The following is a 17,018-nucleotide window of genomic DNA, read 5'->3' as shown; positions in this document are numbered from 1 at the left end:
CTTTTGTACCCAAAAAAAAAAAAAGTAGTCCAGCTGTGCAGAAGCATTTCACAGAAGTTTCTTCATTTTTAATCTGAATAATGTGAAGCATGACCCATGTCCTCTGATTTTTTTTTTTTAAATATTTTACATGCTTTTCAAAACTCTATAAAATGGAATATGTATGTCTAAGTACGCCTTATGCCAAACTGGCATTAAGTGCTCATAAATTACACATTTGCAGATGTCAGCTCTTGCAGGTAAAGTGGTTCATCCAGATACAGTGCCAAAGTGAGACGTGAGCAGCAATCGGATTTTCTGATTTCTGAATCATACAATTACTTTTGTATATAAAAGGAAGCTGTATGTGTGCCAGTAATGTATTAAGAGATGAAACTGACTTACTGTCACAATTACACCAGGAAGGCCTGCATTTTACAGATGGTAATAAATTCATGCAGCACCGGCACTAGCATACCTCATGATCTTTAAGGTCTGGTGTCTCAGGTGCAGACCAGCTGAAGCAAACTGCTGATAAGATTCTGGTTAGTGTTTTCAGAATTTTTTTTTTGGCTGCCTTAACTGTGAAGAAAAATAGATACGAATTTCCAGAGACTTTAAGATAATGATTTTTAGTTTTGGTGGCAGTTACCAGAAAGTAACAAACAGGAGTTTTCAGAGACTTTAAAGTTCTCCTGGTCCACACCTGCCACAAAGTAGAATCCCTTGTACCTTTTTAATGACGTTTTATAACTTTAGTTGAGGCAGACACAAACCAAGGGGAAGGAGAGGAGGAGAATTAAACTAGGTGTAGCCTCCTCTGGCTTCCTGCTTGACCACTTCCCAGCTTCCCAGCTCTGTGTGATGCCTTCCCCTCTCAGCTTATTAGCTGTGTGTATTAGCAGTACAGAGCCAGAGAGAGGCTGTACTGTCGTACAGTCTTTCAGAGGTATGCACTGTTTGGCCATTGAAATATATTCCATGTCAGCTTGCAGAATGACATCAGACCAGGACTACCTCTTAGTCCTGGACTAATTTTTCTGTTGTCCTACTAGTGCATCTGACTGCCAAGTCCTTGAACTGAGACTAAGAAAGTAACTTGTTTTATAGACACCTTCAACATTTTTCTTCCCTGGCTTGCTGTCTCTCTTTGGGTTACCATAAAAGCACTGTTTTCCCTTCTTTTGTAGTCTCTCTGGGAATATCGGTACTACAGTACAGAAAACAGCTCTTGGAAAAAATAAGGAGATACTGAAGGACAGTTAAAAATGTTTTTGACAACTGTGATGTATTTGTGCCACAGTTCCTGTTTGATAAGAAAAATATTTGCTTGAAGATCACTGCACAGGTTCTCCTTAGAAAGATATTATGCTCCTATGATATCCTCAGAAAGAGTAGACCTTGGGTAAATGTCACAGAAAATGCAGAAAAGTAAGACCTTTGAGTATCTAAAGTATTCAAATATCTTGAATTCTTAATGCAAACTCACATTTAGCATTGCTACTGTGGCCTTGGGTTTGGGGATTTTCTTGCCTCCTCGCCAAATTATTTTTTTATGTCTGAATCTTCTTTTCTTATAACTCAAATACAAGTGAGTGTGTCACTCTTCAAAATCTGTAGATTTTATATATTTTGGAGTGACTTTCCATTTTTATATAATAGAAGTTTATGTAAACTGAGAAGTATTGAGGCTTTTGGTTACTGAGGCCACCACATATTTGTAAATATTCCCTCCCTTTCTTTATGCACCACGTAATTCTTGCCTGTCAAAGGTTAGAGTTGTTACTTTAGGTCATTCTTTAAAGCTTGCTTTTTTTCTGTATTTTCCCTTTCCCTCTTTTGGAGCAAAAAATGGCTGACAACAGTTGTTCCTAGTTAGTCTGTTAAGAGAATCTCACATTTTGAACAGTATAGTGTTGATGTGTGAGATTTAATATGCACTCATAACTTCCAGTGAATGAATTTTAAATAAGATCATTTTGATTCTGAAGTCATTTAGAAATCTAAAAGTGATCCCTTAGGTAGGAAACGAGGGCAAAAATATTCACACTGCCTACAGAAATAAGAATGAGGATGGTGGCCAAAGAAGCAAAAACTGGGATGGCAGTCTTGGAATTCTTGCTAGTAGTTCAGAAAAGGTTCTACCTAGTAATTTAATATCAGAGAAGGTTTCTTTCCTAGAAGGCCTTATGGACTCAATGGAGGAAGGAAACTGTGCTGTTACAGACTTTAGATCCAGAAAGGGCTGTTTTTCTATGCAGACTGTGTTCCCCTTCAAAGTGCAGTGAAAATCTTCCCACTCATCCTCTGGCTCAAAGATTTCTGTTGTATGTCTTCCTGTCCTCTTTGCCCTCTTGCCAGAGTTCCCAAAACTGCAAAGACACAACCAATGTAACTAAAAGCATGAATTATAAATGGAAACTTAACATCAGCAAACTTCACATGTATCTTTGCTAAGAGGGTGCGTGTGCCACCCCTTCTGCAATGATGTAACTGTTAGGACTGTTCTGAGTTGTGAGACTCAGGGTGGTTTGGTTCCTTGGATTCAGGCCAAAATAGTGATTCTGGGAAACTTCACTTCTCAAATATGGGTGAAAATCTGACACAATGCAATAATGAGATTTAGCAGTTTGAGATTATGGGTTTTGTGGCTGTACACTTAAGGCATGGGTTTCCAGTTCAGTTATGGGGTACTCCACATGTGTTTATGTCCTAGTGCTGTAAAAATTTCACAGCACTTAGCTGTCTGTTTGCTGAGAGGAGAACTTTGGGTGTAGATTCAGCAGGACTGAATTAGATTACCAGATTTACTATTTAGTTTTTAGTAATGTAACCTAGTAAGCAACCTAAAAGCTAGGGGGATCCAATGAAAAAAAGCAGGTATAGAAATGTAAGCAGATAATGAGTGAACACCTAGAAGTGGAAAAGAGGAAAGAAAAAGTACTTGGTAGGTAGAATGGTACTGCTTCTCATAGAAAAAAGGTTATTTTTGATAGAGAATGTGGTCTGATACTTGAGCAGTTTCTTTCAAGGGATTTATCCCTGGAACCCCTTGGGTTTTGTGTCTAAATGCCTTTAATGACAGATGTGGTGAATATTTATTCTTCTCAGAGGGGGAACAGATGTATAAAGGGTTCAGTGCTACATTTTGAGATGTGTTATTTGTGGCGCTGATGGGTTTTCAGTTATTCAAAGTAACTTGTGTGTGTATCTTCATAGTTCTTGGAATCCTCTTGCTAATAAAAATTAACAGAGTTTCTTTGATCGTTTTAGAGGTGTGTTTGATGCTTCCCTCAAAATGGCTGGGTTCTATGGACTCTACACTTGGCTGACTCACACTATATTTGGGATTAACATAGTCTTCATACCATCTGGTAAGAATTTGAACAATTACAACATTTTTATAAGTAAGATTACATAATTAGTTGGTGTACAAAATCAGAAATATTAAGTGTTGCTGACAAGCTTAGTCTGGTCTTGGAGAATATGGGTGTGGGTAGGGTGGACAGAAGGCCCTGATTGCTTTCTCACCTCTGACCTTTTCCTGTTTCCACAACACATTCCCTACCAGCTATTTTACCTCTTCTTTCTGTTTCGTTTGCTGGATGTAATTCCTTCTCCCTTGTATTCAGTCCAAGGCTTTTCAGGTTTTAACTTCATTCTGCCTGTCTTGGCTTCTGTTTCTCTCACAGTTGACAGGTGCTGATTTTTCAAGATGCCTAAATGCAGGAAGATGTGTTATCATGGAAATGCATGATAAATATATGCTTCTTATTCTCAGTACTGTTGTCTGACTGTACTACCAGCCTCTGGTTTTCTTTTGTTCTTTAATCTTAGTTTTGGAAATGGCTGGACAGTTTCTCAGAGAAAAGCCTTCTCCCTTGTTCCTCTTTTGCCCTTCTTTCTCTAGAAAGAATGATGATAGTATAGTAATTGCACCATGTTTGTGTACAAGGAAGCATAAGGAGAAGCTATAAAGCAACAAACCCCAATATAATAGGAAATGGCTGTATTATAAAGTGCAACTACCTTAAAGGCATTGTCACTAGACCTACTTAGAAGGTCTAATCATTATTTTTTTTCTTTAAATAAAAGGAAAATCTTTAAAGTTTTTGCTTTCTGGTTAATGAGACCAAAAAAAAAAAGAGAAAGAAAAATACCCCACTTGGTTGTGCTTTGTATTATGTTTATTCCTGGTGAATTAAGTTATAGGGGCAGCAGAACTGTTTTGCTTTAGATTACAACAGGTCTCTGTGTAATCAGAAGGGTGTGTGCCTGTGCACACACGTTTGCATACAGAAATAGGTGAGCCATAAATCTCCTGTTTGCCTGCTTTCTCACTATTATGGATGACTGCAGGAGATGCAGTAAGTTAGAGTGAGACTTGGGCTTGTATGCTTCCTTACACAGTTGCTAATTTGAAATTATGTAAAAGTTTGAAATGTGCATGATTGGTTTAACTAGAAATTTTTCTAAATTGATGCATCTTTTGGAAGTAACTCCTTATGACTGTCAGTTGCTGAAGCTCTTCTGTACAGGGAATGGTGTAATTTTCTTTTTTCCTAAATCACAGCTATAAAACACCAAGAGCCTCATGTGGCACTTCTTCAATGCTTTATTTACGACAGTTGATGGAAGTGGGACTTACTGGTGTGGCAAAAGTGTCAGAATGTAACTGTAAATATATTTGTGAAATATGTTTCTGTGATATTTTTTTCACTTCTGCTTCTGTGTGCTCTAGCATTAGCAGCAATCCTTGGAGCAGTGCCATTTCTGGGGACATACTGGGCAGCAGTCCCTGCAGTGCTAGATTTGTGGCTTGTGCAAGGACAGGGATGCAAAGCCATTTTGCTCTTGGTTTTTCACCTCTTGCCAACCTATTTTGTAGATACAGCGATTTATTCAGATATATCAGGGTAAGTACATTGAGTGCTTTTTAAAATTAGTATTGTAAAAATGATTGACAATCACTGATGCCTTTAATTAAACTCATTTTGCTGAAGCATGCAAAACCATATCTTCAAGCACAGGAGTAACTTCATAGTAGGAAGTCTTACTGGCCTAAGTGCCTTCGTTTTCCAGGCCTCTTTTCTGTGAACTTTGACACTTCAGAGGTGTTGAACTCATCATCAGCAAAATGAACCATTTCAGTTGAGATTGGTAGAATTAGTTTATGTTTTCTATTTATCTAATTATTGACTAAAGGTGTGTAACATTTCCTTTATATCTCCTAGTGCCAGATGATGCTGTAGAGCAGATAAAATCATGAGCTGTTTAGGGACCAAAAAAAATAGTTTAGTTTTTCAGAATTAATTGTGAGAATTTTGAGGATTATTTTGTTCTGTCACCATACTCTAGTGCAAAAATCTATTGAAATTGCAAAACTGGAGATAGGCTTTTGCTGAGACAGTAGCCAGTGCTGTTTTCCTATTGTGGGAGGTAGGCACAGACTTCTTGAAAAAACTTGGTAGGTGTTTGGCTGCCTCTTTTGACTTGAAATGCCTCCTGGTTTCAGCTTTGAGCTTGTACACAGAGAAACAAGCTCCAAATGGTGGAGACAAAGTGAGTGTTGGCAGTTGTATGTGAGATGCAGCTGAAATGTTCACCGACATTTTGTGCAGCTGAAATATCTCGTGAATCCCTTTACACAACTCGGAGTGGGAGACAGAGCAGCACAGTTCAACAGAGCTGGCAAACACATGGACTACTGAGTTTCAGATGTACAGGACCTGGTCACAACCATGTACAGTATCGATACCAGGATGTCCTTCTCTGTTACTGCTTCAGTCCTGATCCTCAGAAACAATCCTAGTAAACTGTCTGAATCAGGGACTTCATGGTCCAGACTTAGTTACGTGCTGGTACTAGACCCGCATTTGTGCTGATTTTTATTACAGGAGAGTTAATGTAGAATAAGGACAAAGTGGTTCCGTTTTGTGTTGTTAGAAATTTGTATTTTTGTTCACTAAATATAATTACACTGAACAGAGAGTACCTAATGGTAATATGCCCAATATTAATACTAATTTTCGTAGACTGTGGCTCTAGTTATTTTACATTAATTAAAGCTACCAAGTGAAGTATAATCAAATTACTTTTTTTCCCAACAGTAAATCATGGGTGAATTTAAGGCTGGTAGCTATTTAAGCAGCCAATAATTCTTCTGCTTACTAGAATACATTTTTTTTTTTTAGACAGTAGAGGATGCAAACTCTGCTTACTGTCTAGAAAATACATGGGGGAGGAATAGATTTTCTGACAGTGGAGGAAATTTGTATTCTTCCCAATAAATTGAACAGTAAGCATCGTGCTGTCTTGCAGATTAGATTAAACCTATTTGAAATGTCTATAATTAGGTTATGCAGGGTTTTCTAAATGGATATAGTCCTATTTCATCAGGTGATCTGTTGTTTAATTTAGAAAACTAGCCAAAAGAATGTTTAAACTGATGAACATGCTGGAAATAAAATTGAAGTTTTCAAAGGTTTTGAAATTAATATTGTCTATTGTTGGAGAAACATAAAACTTTAAGGTCAAGTTTGTCCCCTCAGGAAAGCAATCTGGTCCTGCCAGTAGGTGAAGTTTGATCTAGGTGAGACATGACTGAGGTGTGTATGATTTAATAGGTCATGTTTCATGGCCTTGTTTTGCACACAGTTGCAATGAAGGCAAAGACTTAAAATTTGGGAGTTGAGTAGAAATCAGGACCACAGTAGAAACCTCAGGAGCTGCTGGAGCTCTGAACTGACTGCCTGGTATTTCTATGTATTACACTCAGAATTTAGAGGAACTTCTGAGAATTGCATGCTAAGTTTCAACTGTAGTTTTTCTTATACAATTCCATATCTTATATAATTCCACATTATTTTAGGTATAAAGAATGAGGAATGATGAGGAGGTTTTGTGTAAATGTTGTTGGTAGAATTCACGTTTTACACCTGAACTGAGACACAGAAAATAAAAATGGCATGGTTTACTTACTGCCATAAGAGCTCTTATCAAAAAGCTCTGCTGGCACCAACTTTCCAGTAAATACTAGTATGTTCATTAAAATCCGATTTTGTTTTTCATATGAAAACATTAAAAGCTAATGATAACAAACAGTCTGAGAGGCTTTTTTTATAAGAAAATGAGAAGACACGGCTATTTCTTTAAAGACTGTATGCTAACTGTTCTTTGAAAGATGCACTGCAAGTCGCTGTCATCATGTAACTGAATGGCTTTGCTCAGGGGTGCTCATAGTACGTCTCTAATTTTGTTAAACTTTAACAGTTCTTGACCATAAAGCATGAACAGTCTGTGTAACCAACCATCTTTCCATTCTCAGAATGGAAGTGTGTTTGCCATTAAGTCCTTCAGACTTCCTTCAGCAGATGTCTATAAAGCAACTACTCCGTTGTGGATATTGCCAGCATTCCATGCCTCAATACTGTTTGATCTGTTGTGCAAATACAGCACAGAATACAGCTTGGAACCTTTGTGCAGTCATTCAGACAGCAGTTTATAGTGTAAATATGGGCAGCTATAGCTAGCTGTGTCATTTCCTAGGCTTAATAAAACTTCATTGTTAATTCACATTTCATAATTGATAATGCTGTGTTTGTTGTTCTTAATTTAATCTTACTGTTCTTGTGGCAGAGGTGGTCACCCTTACCTGACAGGCCTTGCGGTAGCTGGTGGAGCATATTACCTGGGGCTGGAAGGGGCCATCATAGGACCAATTCTACTTTGTATACTTGTGGTTGCTTCCAACATATATAGTGCCATGTTGGTGAGTCCAACCAATTCTGTGCCCACTCCATCACAAGCAGCGTGGCCATTACAGATTTACCGGTGAGCTGTCCATGTCTTACTTGTATGAATGATGTTTTCTCACACGTCAGTGTACGTATGCACAGGTGTGGAGAATGTGTGTGTGTGCCTGAGTTTTCTGTAAGAGTGTGCACTCCCATCTGCACGAGTATTGTAGTGTTTGAAGAGGATTCAGCTGTCCCATATTCTAGAAATAAAAAGTATGGTAAAGTAAAACACTCACTGGGACATGTATACTGGAAGTGATGTCTCTCAGCCTCTTACAGAAGGCTTGTTTAGAAAATTCGCTGATAATACCTTTGTGTCCTATAATTTATGTGTTGATGTTGTGCTAGGAGATGATTGAACATAATTTTTAAACTATTATTCATGGTTATCTAATAGAGTTCATTGCCCTTAATAAGGGGCATGCCCAAAAATACTTCATTTTTATGTTCTAATGTACAATACTGCAAAATATAAACATACTTAGATTTAAAAAAATAATAATAATGATAACGTTACATGCCGTTATTCCATTAAAAGTATGGTACTTAGTAATGTCATTATGGATGTTACAAAATGTGGGCTATAGAAATGTATCTTTAAACTGTACAGTCAGGAATGGGCTAATAACAATGATACAGTTAGGAACAAACTTGTAATTGAATAACTACTTAGAATTGTAAATCACATTGTGACAGTATTAACAGTGGCTATTTTAATGTTTCTACTGTCTTGTTAAATTGTATAGGTTAGCTCATTATACATATCTCTTGAAGAGGATTCTCTGCTTGTCAGAAATAATCCTTTGCTTTATTCACATGAACAGTGTTGTCTTCTTTCATCTGGGTAATTTAGGAGAAAAACTGCTCATTGGACCTGTCTGTAGTCTCTGGCTTGTAAAAGTTACATTCCTGTTGCCCTGTATGGACACAGATAGAGCTTCCACATTACCCAAAGAAAATCTTCATGTGTTTGTTTCACCTTTATTTTATAGGAAACAATTGTTTGGAATCACTGGGGCAGATTTATGTCTTACCTTTCGCTTTTCTTTTCCTTCCCCCCACCCCCCAGCTCACCTAGAGAGAGTCCTGAGGAGATGAAAATGTCTGCAGAGTGATGGAAGTGCTGTGCTGCACCTCTGCAACATGAGGGAATCGATGTCTTCTGTCTTGGGTTCACAACAGCCATGGCCTTCTGTGCCTGGGGCAGCTCACAGGGAAGCATAGCTTGGGTTTTAGGAGAAAGCACTAGAACATCTGCTGGCCTTACATTATTGTGCACTTTGCCTCTTCAAGAGAGAATGTCTACTTCCCATGGCTTTGCATACCAACACACAGTCAGCTGCCTTGCTGAAGACTTTGAAGACCTTCTGTCTTACCAAAAGAATAGTTAAGAGGACAGGTACATCCACTGGAGTCATTATCTTATCTGCTGAAATTACTAACTTGGCTTTTATTTATTGGGTTATTTGTCTTATTGAATTGTAGTAGCTTTAAAGAAAGCTGTAATTCCAAAATATTTATTTTTAGTTAATCTGGTGGCAAAAGAAGTGCAAACCCCTCATTGTGAAATGAAAGTATAATAGAATAGTTTGTTCCTCCTCAAGGTATTTCTTTATAAGCTTCAATCATCATCTGTAACTCATAGCACTTAAATATAATTCTCTTACACACACTAAATTTAATGTTGTTGGAGATGGGTATTTTTAATACCTTCCTGAAATTAATAGGAATGCAAACTGTTAAATGTGGGTTTTCCTCTTACTGACATAGGAGGACTTGTTTAAATAGTTTAAATCTTGCCCACATTTGCAGTGAAGTCTGATAATATTTTGCTGTTTATCCACCCTCCCAGTGGAGTCATCTTGTCAACTAAATTTAGTCAAAGGCCTTAAATGTTTGCAGACAGTAGTAATGTAGGATGGTTGCATCTCCTTCCAGTAATTGGAGGAAGTTTAATGGGGATTGTTTAATGTTGGTTTTCAAGTGCTGTGGCTGAGTTCAATTAACTTTTCAAACAAATCTTGCTTCCAGAGAGAAAGGGGAGAGAGCATGAATTTTGGTTTGGTTTAGTTCGGGGCTTTTTTAACCCTGTAAGCCTCTGGTCAATATCTTACTGAGATATAGGATATATCTTAATATATTAAGGTACATCTTACTAATAAAGTTCTTAAATTTCTGAAATTACGTATTGCCTAGGTCACAGCATCAAACCCTCTAGTGTTTTTCTTTCATACATAATTTTGCTTAAAATGCAGCTTTGGTGACATTTAAGGCCTTTTGTATTGGTTGTCGAAACATTTTGACACAATGGATCTTTATAAATGGATCCTTTTTGTAAATGGGAAGTGGGTTTTTTTGGTAAATATTTCATACTTGCACAGCTGTTCCACAAATCCAGTGAGGACCTGGGTACAAAGTAGCAGATGGACTTGCTTAACCAAAGAACCACCATTCAGTTTCCAGGAACTGGAATTGGTTTCAGAGTTTGATTGATAATGTGTTGTACAAAATACAGGCATGCCTTGTATTTATTGTTGACAGTAATTCAATGCTTGAAACAAAGGGATCTTATCCAGGAATAAGGATATCTAAGATGTGTGCACAAACAGCTTGCAGTAACTGAGATGTTTTACTTGAGTTCTAGGAGTGCTGATAGATTTGGAAGGTTCTTCTTTTCATAACATTGTATGTATTTTTACATTGTTTCTAAAAATACATTGCCATGGAAAGTGATTGGAAAGTGCTCTGATACTGAGTGAAGTCCTGCTATAGGTTCGCAATAAACAGGCTGCCTAAGACACAAAGAGTCTGCTCCTCAGATTCTCAGAATGAGCTGCTGCAATTTTACTGATGAAATTTTATGTTTTAAGTGAGGGAGGTTGAGTACGTTGTTTGTGCACACTTGCAGGTATATGTTTGAGGGACAGACTTGGGCTTTATTTACTAGGTTGACTCAGGTTTATCAAAATATGAAAACAGCCCATTTAATATTTTAAATTCTGAATTCATCACTTTCAACTAACTGAATGAGAAGAATGTGTTGCTTGAATCAAGTATCTGTTTTATCTCCTTGGTTTTGTGGCTTACGGAAAAGCTTAAATGAAACACATTTTTATAATTGTTGCTGGCTAGGGTGGAGGATGTGGAAAAACTGAGGCTGTCCTGAAATACTAACCACCTTGAATGAAACCACTAAGATAATTAGGGAACTTCTTTATTGTAATTTTTTTTTTATTTCACAATTTTGCACTGAATTGTTGTGTTCTTGTTGTAGCTTCTTGTAGCCTTTAAAGCACCTCTTTACTCACTGGTCAAGACATGTTTATTGTCCACATTTGCTATCCCATTTTCTGAGACAATCTTTCATACTCATGTGGTACTCAACATAGTCATTTTAAAGAGTCATTAAAAAGCATTATTTTGTTTGGTTTTTAGTTTTCTTCTTCCCCTTCAACCGATTGCCTTAGATCAAAGAAGGGTCTCTGCTATGAATGGCGGATGAGTAAAATCACCTGAGAAGATACATTGCTATTTTGAAGTGCTCCTTTCCCAATGTGAAATCATTTTGTATAGAGAGTTCATATCTGATGAAGTGTTGTTAGTTTGTCCTCCTTTGAAATGAGGCTCCGTATCGATGCTTTCTGTTCCAAATTCAGTCATACGTGCCATGAAGAGCCATCCATGGTATGTCCTTACTCAGTAAATGTAGCTTCAGGAGCTCGTGCTGTGTGCTGTACCTGATTGAGGAACCAACTGTATGGTTCAGTAATGGTGCAGTAACAGTACACTGCCAAAAAGAAAAGAAAAATAAGGAACAAAACTTCCAATACCACCTTCTTGGAATAGGAAATATTCACTGATTTTCACCATGTTTAGAAAAAAAAAAAAAAAACAACACCAAAACCATGAAATACCACCTTATGAAAGGGCATACTTTGATTATTTGGGTTTTTTGTTTAGCAAGTGTCTAATTACCAGCAGAAATAGAAGACCTTGTTGTTGGTTATTTTGTAATCTATACTGTTTTCTGAGCAGACTCAGCCTGTTTAAGAACAGTTTAGTTTAGATCAATCTCGCATTAATGTTAAAGTAATCAAACTGGTCATTTTGACTTCTGGTCTTTATAAAGTGCTGGTTCATGGTTATATTGCCTCATCTGCAAAAACAACCAGCAGTTTGGGGGGATAAATTTTTAGTACATGGATTTTAGCTTTCAAAATAACCAAACTAATGCATCCACCCCTCCAAGACCCCACAACAACAACAACAACCACCAAACAAACAACAAAAAAAGCCCTAACCCTCTCTCCAGTGTAGTTTTCTTTGGAGAGACCATCTTTTCTGTAATGTTTATAGGCAAGAAGTTCATGGTCTTTAGCTTTACTGTAAACAGTCATTCCAGGTACTTTCTAATTGTATTTAGTACATTTAGTGTTCAATAATTTAGAGTTCAGAAGGGAATGCTTGTAGTAATGCAAGACAATGTGGTCTCGTGGTATTGTGAAATTCAACTGTGCTGGTTTCTATCATTCTCTTCTGGGAAATCAGGCTTGTTGCAATGAAGTGTAGTGCCAAAGGGCTGGTGCTGTTTCTGGCACTCGAGTCTGAGACAGCCTTTCCTTCCTGTACCTTGGCTGAACACTGCTGTAGCAGAGCTGGCAGAGGTGACTGTGTGCCCGTTCACAGCCCAGCATGTTAACTTCAGGTCACTGTAAATCCTGGCTTAATTGGATCCATGAAGCAACAAACTGCAATGGGCAAGAATCTGGCACACATTCATTGTGCCAGCCTTACTACAATATGGTGGCTTTCAGCCCAGGTGCACTGTGACCAGGTGGGAGCAGAAATGACTTACTTTGAGTGGCTGCTTAAAAAAAAAAAACAGTTTAACATTATAATAATACCTATAAGGCACATCAGAAGCTAAGTCGATACCCACGTGTCTGACAATGGAAACAGCAGTCAGATCTTTCCATGCACAGTGCTGTGTATGTGCAGATTGTCACTTAGGCTTGTCTGATTTCAGGCTCTCTGTGGCTTCTCTTAAAAGACTCAGTGAGGAGGATATACTGGATGTGTATTTTGTCAGTGATTATTGGAATAGGAAATCCATAATCTGTTTAATTAAAATAAGAAAAAAGCATTGTTCAGGGGAAATCGGATGCTATCTCCAGTATTATCCATTGTGGGTATCAGCATAACTTTTGAAATAGGTGTATGGCTGCAATGTTAAACACTGTTTTTCAGCAAGCCTGAGAAAGCAAAATGGGATGAAATTGTTCTCCAGTAAAAGCAGCAGCTGAATTGCTGTGCTGCTGATCCCTAGTCCTGGGAATTCTGCAGAGTGTTGCCTTTCCTATGGACCCGATACACTGAGGATGGAAAAATACCATTATTCTACTGAGATTCCATAGCTTTGTGTCGTTGGTAGTGGATGTTTCCACAGCTGCCTTTATTCAAGCATAGTGTTTATGTTATATTGACTTAAATTTGTCACTGCAGATAGTGCCACCTTAATGGATGCTGCCTCTGGAAATGGCTACGATTTCCTCTGAAGGTACTGAAAGGTGTTGGGATTGGAGTTAGTGTTCATAATGTTTAATAGCAGAGGTAGCATTCTTCTCGAAATGAAGTTGCTTACCTTGAAGTTTGCAATTTTACAAGAGAAAATTGATTTCCCAGATAATCTTTATTGAGTGACAGCAGACATCTCTTAAATCCATGGATGCATCATCTTTATAAACTCTATATTGACTTGTATTTCAAATGGTTTCTTCTTAGTATTATTTCCTACACTTTTTGCTGAAGCAAACTTTGACAATTTCCTTGTTATTTCTACAAAACTAGAATCACTTAAAACTCTTAACAAACATTAGGGAGACTTGATCTTTAACCTGGTACTGTTTATCTGACAGTTTTACTAAGGTACGTTAATGCTTTATGGTAAAATTTTCCAAAATTGCTTTTAAGTGATAAAATTGGAAATAAGGAAAAAAAAAAAGTGGAAAATCATTTTTGTGTTTTGAAACAAGAGACAATATGTTTCTGAATATGCCAGAAGTCATAGGCGTATTCAGGGATTCTACACTGGGTTTGTAAATTGATATATTGATACACAGTGTTATATATTGATATATTGATACACAGTGTTATATAAATATTGGGAGTCTCTGTCCTATTCAGACTTTAACTGAAATTTTGTCCTATGGTTTGTTTTTTTTTAGAAATACCTGAGAACAAAATAGTGCCTGTATATAATGAAAACAAGCAGCATTTTCTACAATTCATGTTTACTTGATACAGATTGAGGAAGAGTGAAGCAAATACTGGTAGTGTGACTACCACTGCTTTATTGTAGTTCATATAAAGTAGGAAAAAGCTGCTAGTAATGCATTGCTGAGAGATCACTGTTCCTGGAAGTATTTGCATACATCCTCTAAAAAGCTGCCAGAATTAAAAGGTCGTGAAATACATCTTCAGTTCCCCAGACTCTTAAACTCATCCACACCTCCTCTGGTATCTTGTTTGGAATATGGTTTAGTACATGAGAGTATTGCTTCATCCCCTTCTGGGAATCAATTCCAGGACCTGAAGGCATGCTTTGAGTGTCCATCTTGTGTATGTCCAATTCAGGAAGGAGGTCTGATTGGAACAGTAAGTGCATCCTTGATCTGCTCTGCATATGGATGGACCTGGACAAATATAATTCATGTTGCTTTGAATTGGAGGTTAATTTTTTAACGTAAGTACTATTTGGTGACACCAAAGCCAGGTTAGAGTGAGAAGTAGGGCAGATCTGCTTACAACAGGGTGCATCTGCAAGCTAATAAAGCAGAGTGAGGGCTCTAGCATATGTATATATATATATATATATATATGAAGAGTTTTTAGAGTGATGGTTTTAAAGCAAAAAGCTTATTTCTTTTCCTAGCCTCACTTTTTACTCACTAGAGTGTCATGTACAGTGATCCAATGAGGACCTAAAGTCAAATAAACGTTTCATGGTATTGCTGTGGCTTAAATGTAAGAAACATCACAAAGACAAAAAGTAGCCACAGTAAAAAAGTTCATTAGCCTTAAGAACTGGCATCTAGACCATAAGGTTGGAAAAACAAAATCCCAATATTTACTGCTCTTTCTGCCAGTCTCAGCCTAAACCTGAATCTTTTTCAAGTATCAGTAAAAACTACTTTTGTGTTGTTCATAACTTACTGTCTGTGTAGATCAGTGTTTTCAGCTTGTTACCTGTCACCACAAGTATATTCGGCAAGCATTCAATTTTTTCAGATTGTTGCCTTTAAAAACAAATTTTCTGTGCTTCAGTGATGGTTGGAAGGTTGGAAACCAACTTTTTGTATCAGTAGTTAGGTGCATACCTATATATACATATATATATATGTATATATATATATATATGCTAGTTAGTGTTTGATGTTTTGGTTGAAAGACATGGGAGGGTTGGGGGCTTTTTTCCCCTTAGGAAATTCACCAAACCAAATCCAAAGAAACTTTTGACATTACATCCTAAGACTGGCTACACCCTACTCAAACCTAACAGCAGATGTTTTGCATTACAGAGCACGGGTTGTTCTAAAGTGTATGTTCCTACCAGGCCCCGTGGGGATTTGGAGCAATAACTTCTATAGTCCATTGGCACAAATTTCGTCTGTACACATTATACATCTTCAGAATGGAGCTGAATGTTCAAAACTGACATTGCCATAATTGGGTTTGGTACAGTACCTGGTTTTGCATGTATAGTATTGACAATATAACCCCTACGTCCATCTGTGGCCCAATAAAATGTGTAAGTTAAGGCTGAGAAGTACTTGTGTAGACTGCAGAGGTATATAAACTAAATCATTTTGATTGTATGCGCCAGTCCTCATCCTAATAAAAATGGGTTTTGTAGCAGGTTTAAGAAGCTTTTAACTTGATATTGTATTCACACTGCAGTCCTTTGTAAACACAGAATGGTTAATATATTTTGCAATAAAATGCCATTAACATAAGGAGAACTGAGTTTGATTTGAATGATGGGCTCTTGGGAATCAGCCACAAAGGCAGCAGTTAATCAGGTGAAATAACAGGTGTGCTGGAGGCAAAGCTGCATCCGCAGTCCCTGTGTATAACTGATGTCACTGAGAGAAGCCATACTTCACTTTTCCTTACATTTTTTATGGGAAAGGGAAGGATGTGTGCCTCCAGAGTAGCTGTGGCTCAGCTGGCACCTGGCAATTTGCTGCACTGCCTGCAGTCCCACAACCACACATCCAGACCCTACTGAAGCTCCCATTCAGCCCCTGTAGGTAATTCAAATGACTTCCATTATGGCCTGCTCTCTGAACTGGAAATGGTTGTTGAGTGTCTAAGCAGAGTTTTAGATCATCCTATTGACTATAAAGCAAAAGTGATCAAATCCTCCTTGCATGACTGCTCACCTCTTAAAATGAGATACGGCTGATGTTCCAGTTTTCATCCCTCTCACTGTTCTGAGCAGTTGCCTTGAAGTATTTCCTGCAGGAGAGTCAATTTTAGCTGGTACCTCCTTAGTTCTCTGAAGGGAGCAAACCTTGTTTTAGTGCATATGCAGTGGGGGGGGTTTAGTAATTGACACTAGTAACATAATTATGATTTAATTTTTTTTAATTGGGGCAAGTTTTCCAAGATGCTCAGAATTCCTTTTAAGTTAGAACCAAGCCAAAAGCATCTGTAATCAGGCAGCCCAAAGCACGTATACTTCTGTGAGAACTCCTTAGCTCTTGCATGGGTTTTTTAGTCATTTCATTGTGCAGATAATAGTGTTTTTATTACAGAAAGTAAGGAGCTCTTTTCAACACCCATCTCAGATAAAGCTTTGTAATGATGTACCACCAACCTATTTGCTCAGTCTCAGCTGTTTCTTCAAAATAATTCAGGAGTTACATGTCCAATATAGTTCATTAATATTTGGAAGTGGGAGGGTAAAGAATATGAAGGAGTTATCAGGCAGATACATAAGCAAAAAAAGTGCTTTTGAGTTTGACCAGAGATAAAATTTAAAAGATTGCGGTCTTTTGGCTTTACCACTTAGAAAACAGCAATTGGCATTTTGAGAAAAAATATACCCTAGACATTCAAATACATCTAGTTGACATCCAAACACATGGTGAATGATAACAAAGAAAACTGGAAGCCATTCAAAAAGGCACTGAGATGGTATCTCATGCTGTGTATAAAATTTTGTGCTGCCACTGAATT

The 17,018-nt window shown here is 37.6% G+C and overlaps 1 protein-coding gene across 3 annotated transcripts in view; it reads left to right on the top strand.

The window, feature by feature from the left end:
• The window catches only part of TMEM245 (transmembrane protein 245), a 79,241-nt gene extending 63,451 nt beyond the window's left edge, over positions 1–15,790 (top strand). For all 3 annotated transcript variants that reach the window (XM_048313083.1, XM_048313074.1, XM_048313064.1), the window contains 4 exons: positions 3,253–3,353; positions 4,721–4,895; positions 7,618–7,812; positions 8,848–15,790. In XM_048313083.1, the coding sequence (XP_048169040.1) occupies positions 3,253–3,353; positions 4,721–4,895; positions 7,618–7,812; positions 8,848–8,893 (517 nt within the window). In that variant the 3' untranslated portion in view covers positions 8,894–15,790. The remainder of the gene's footprint in view (positions 1–3,252; positions 3,354–4,720; positions 4,896–7,617; positions 7,813–8,847) is intronic.
• Positions 15,791–17,018: the final 1,228 nt, after the last annotated feature.

Source organism: Corvus hawaiiensis, chromosome 1 (genome assembly GCF_020740725.1).
Source record: "Corvus hawaiiensis isolate bCorHaw1 chromosome 1, bCorHaw1.pri.cur, whole genome shotgun sequence".
Lineage (NCBI taxonomy): Eukaryota > Metazoa > Chordata > Aves > Passeriformes > Corvidae > Corvus > Corvus hawaiiensis.
This window is presented reverse-complemented; position numbering and strand designations above follow the sequence as displayed.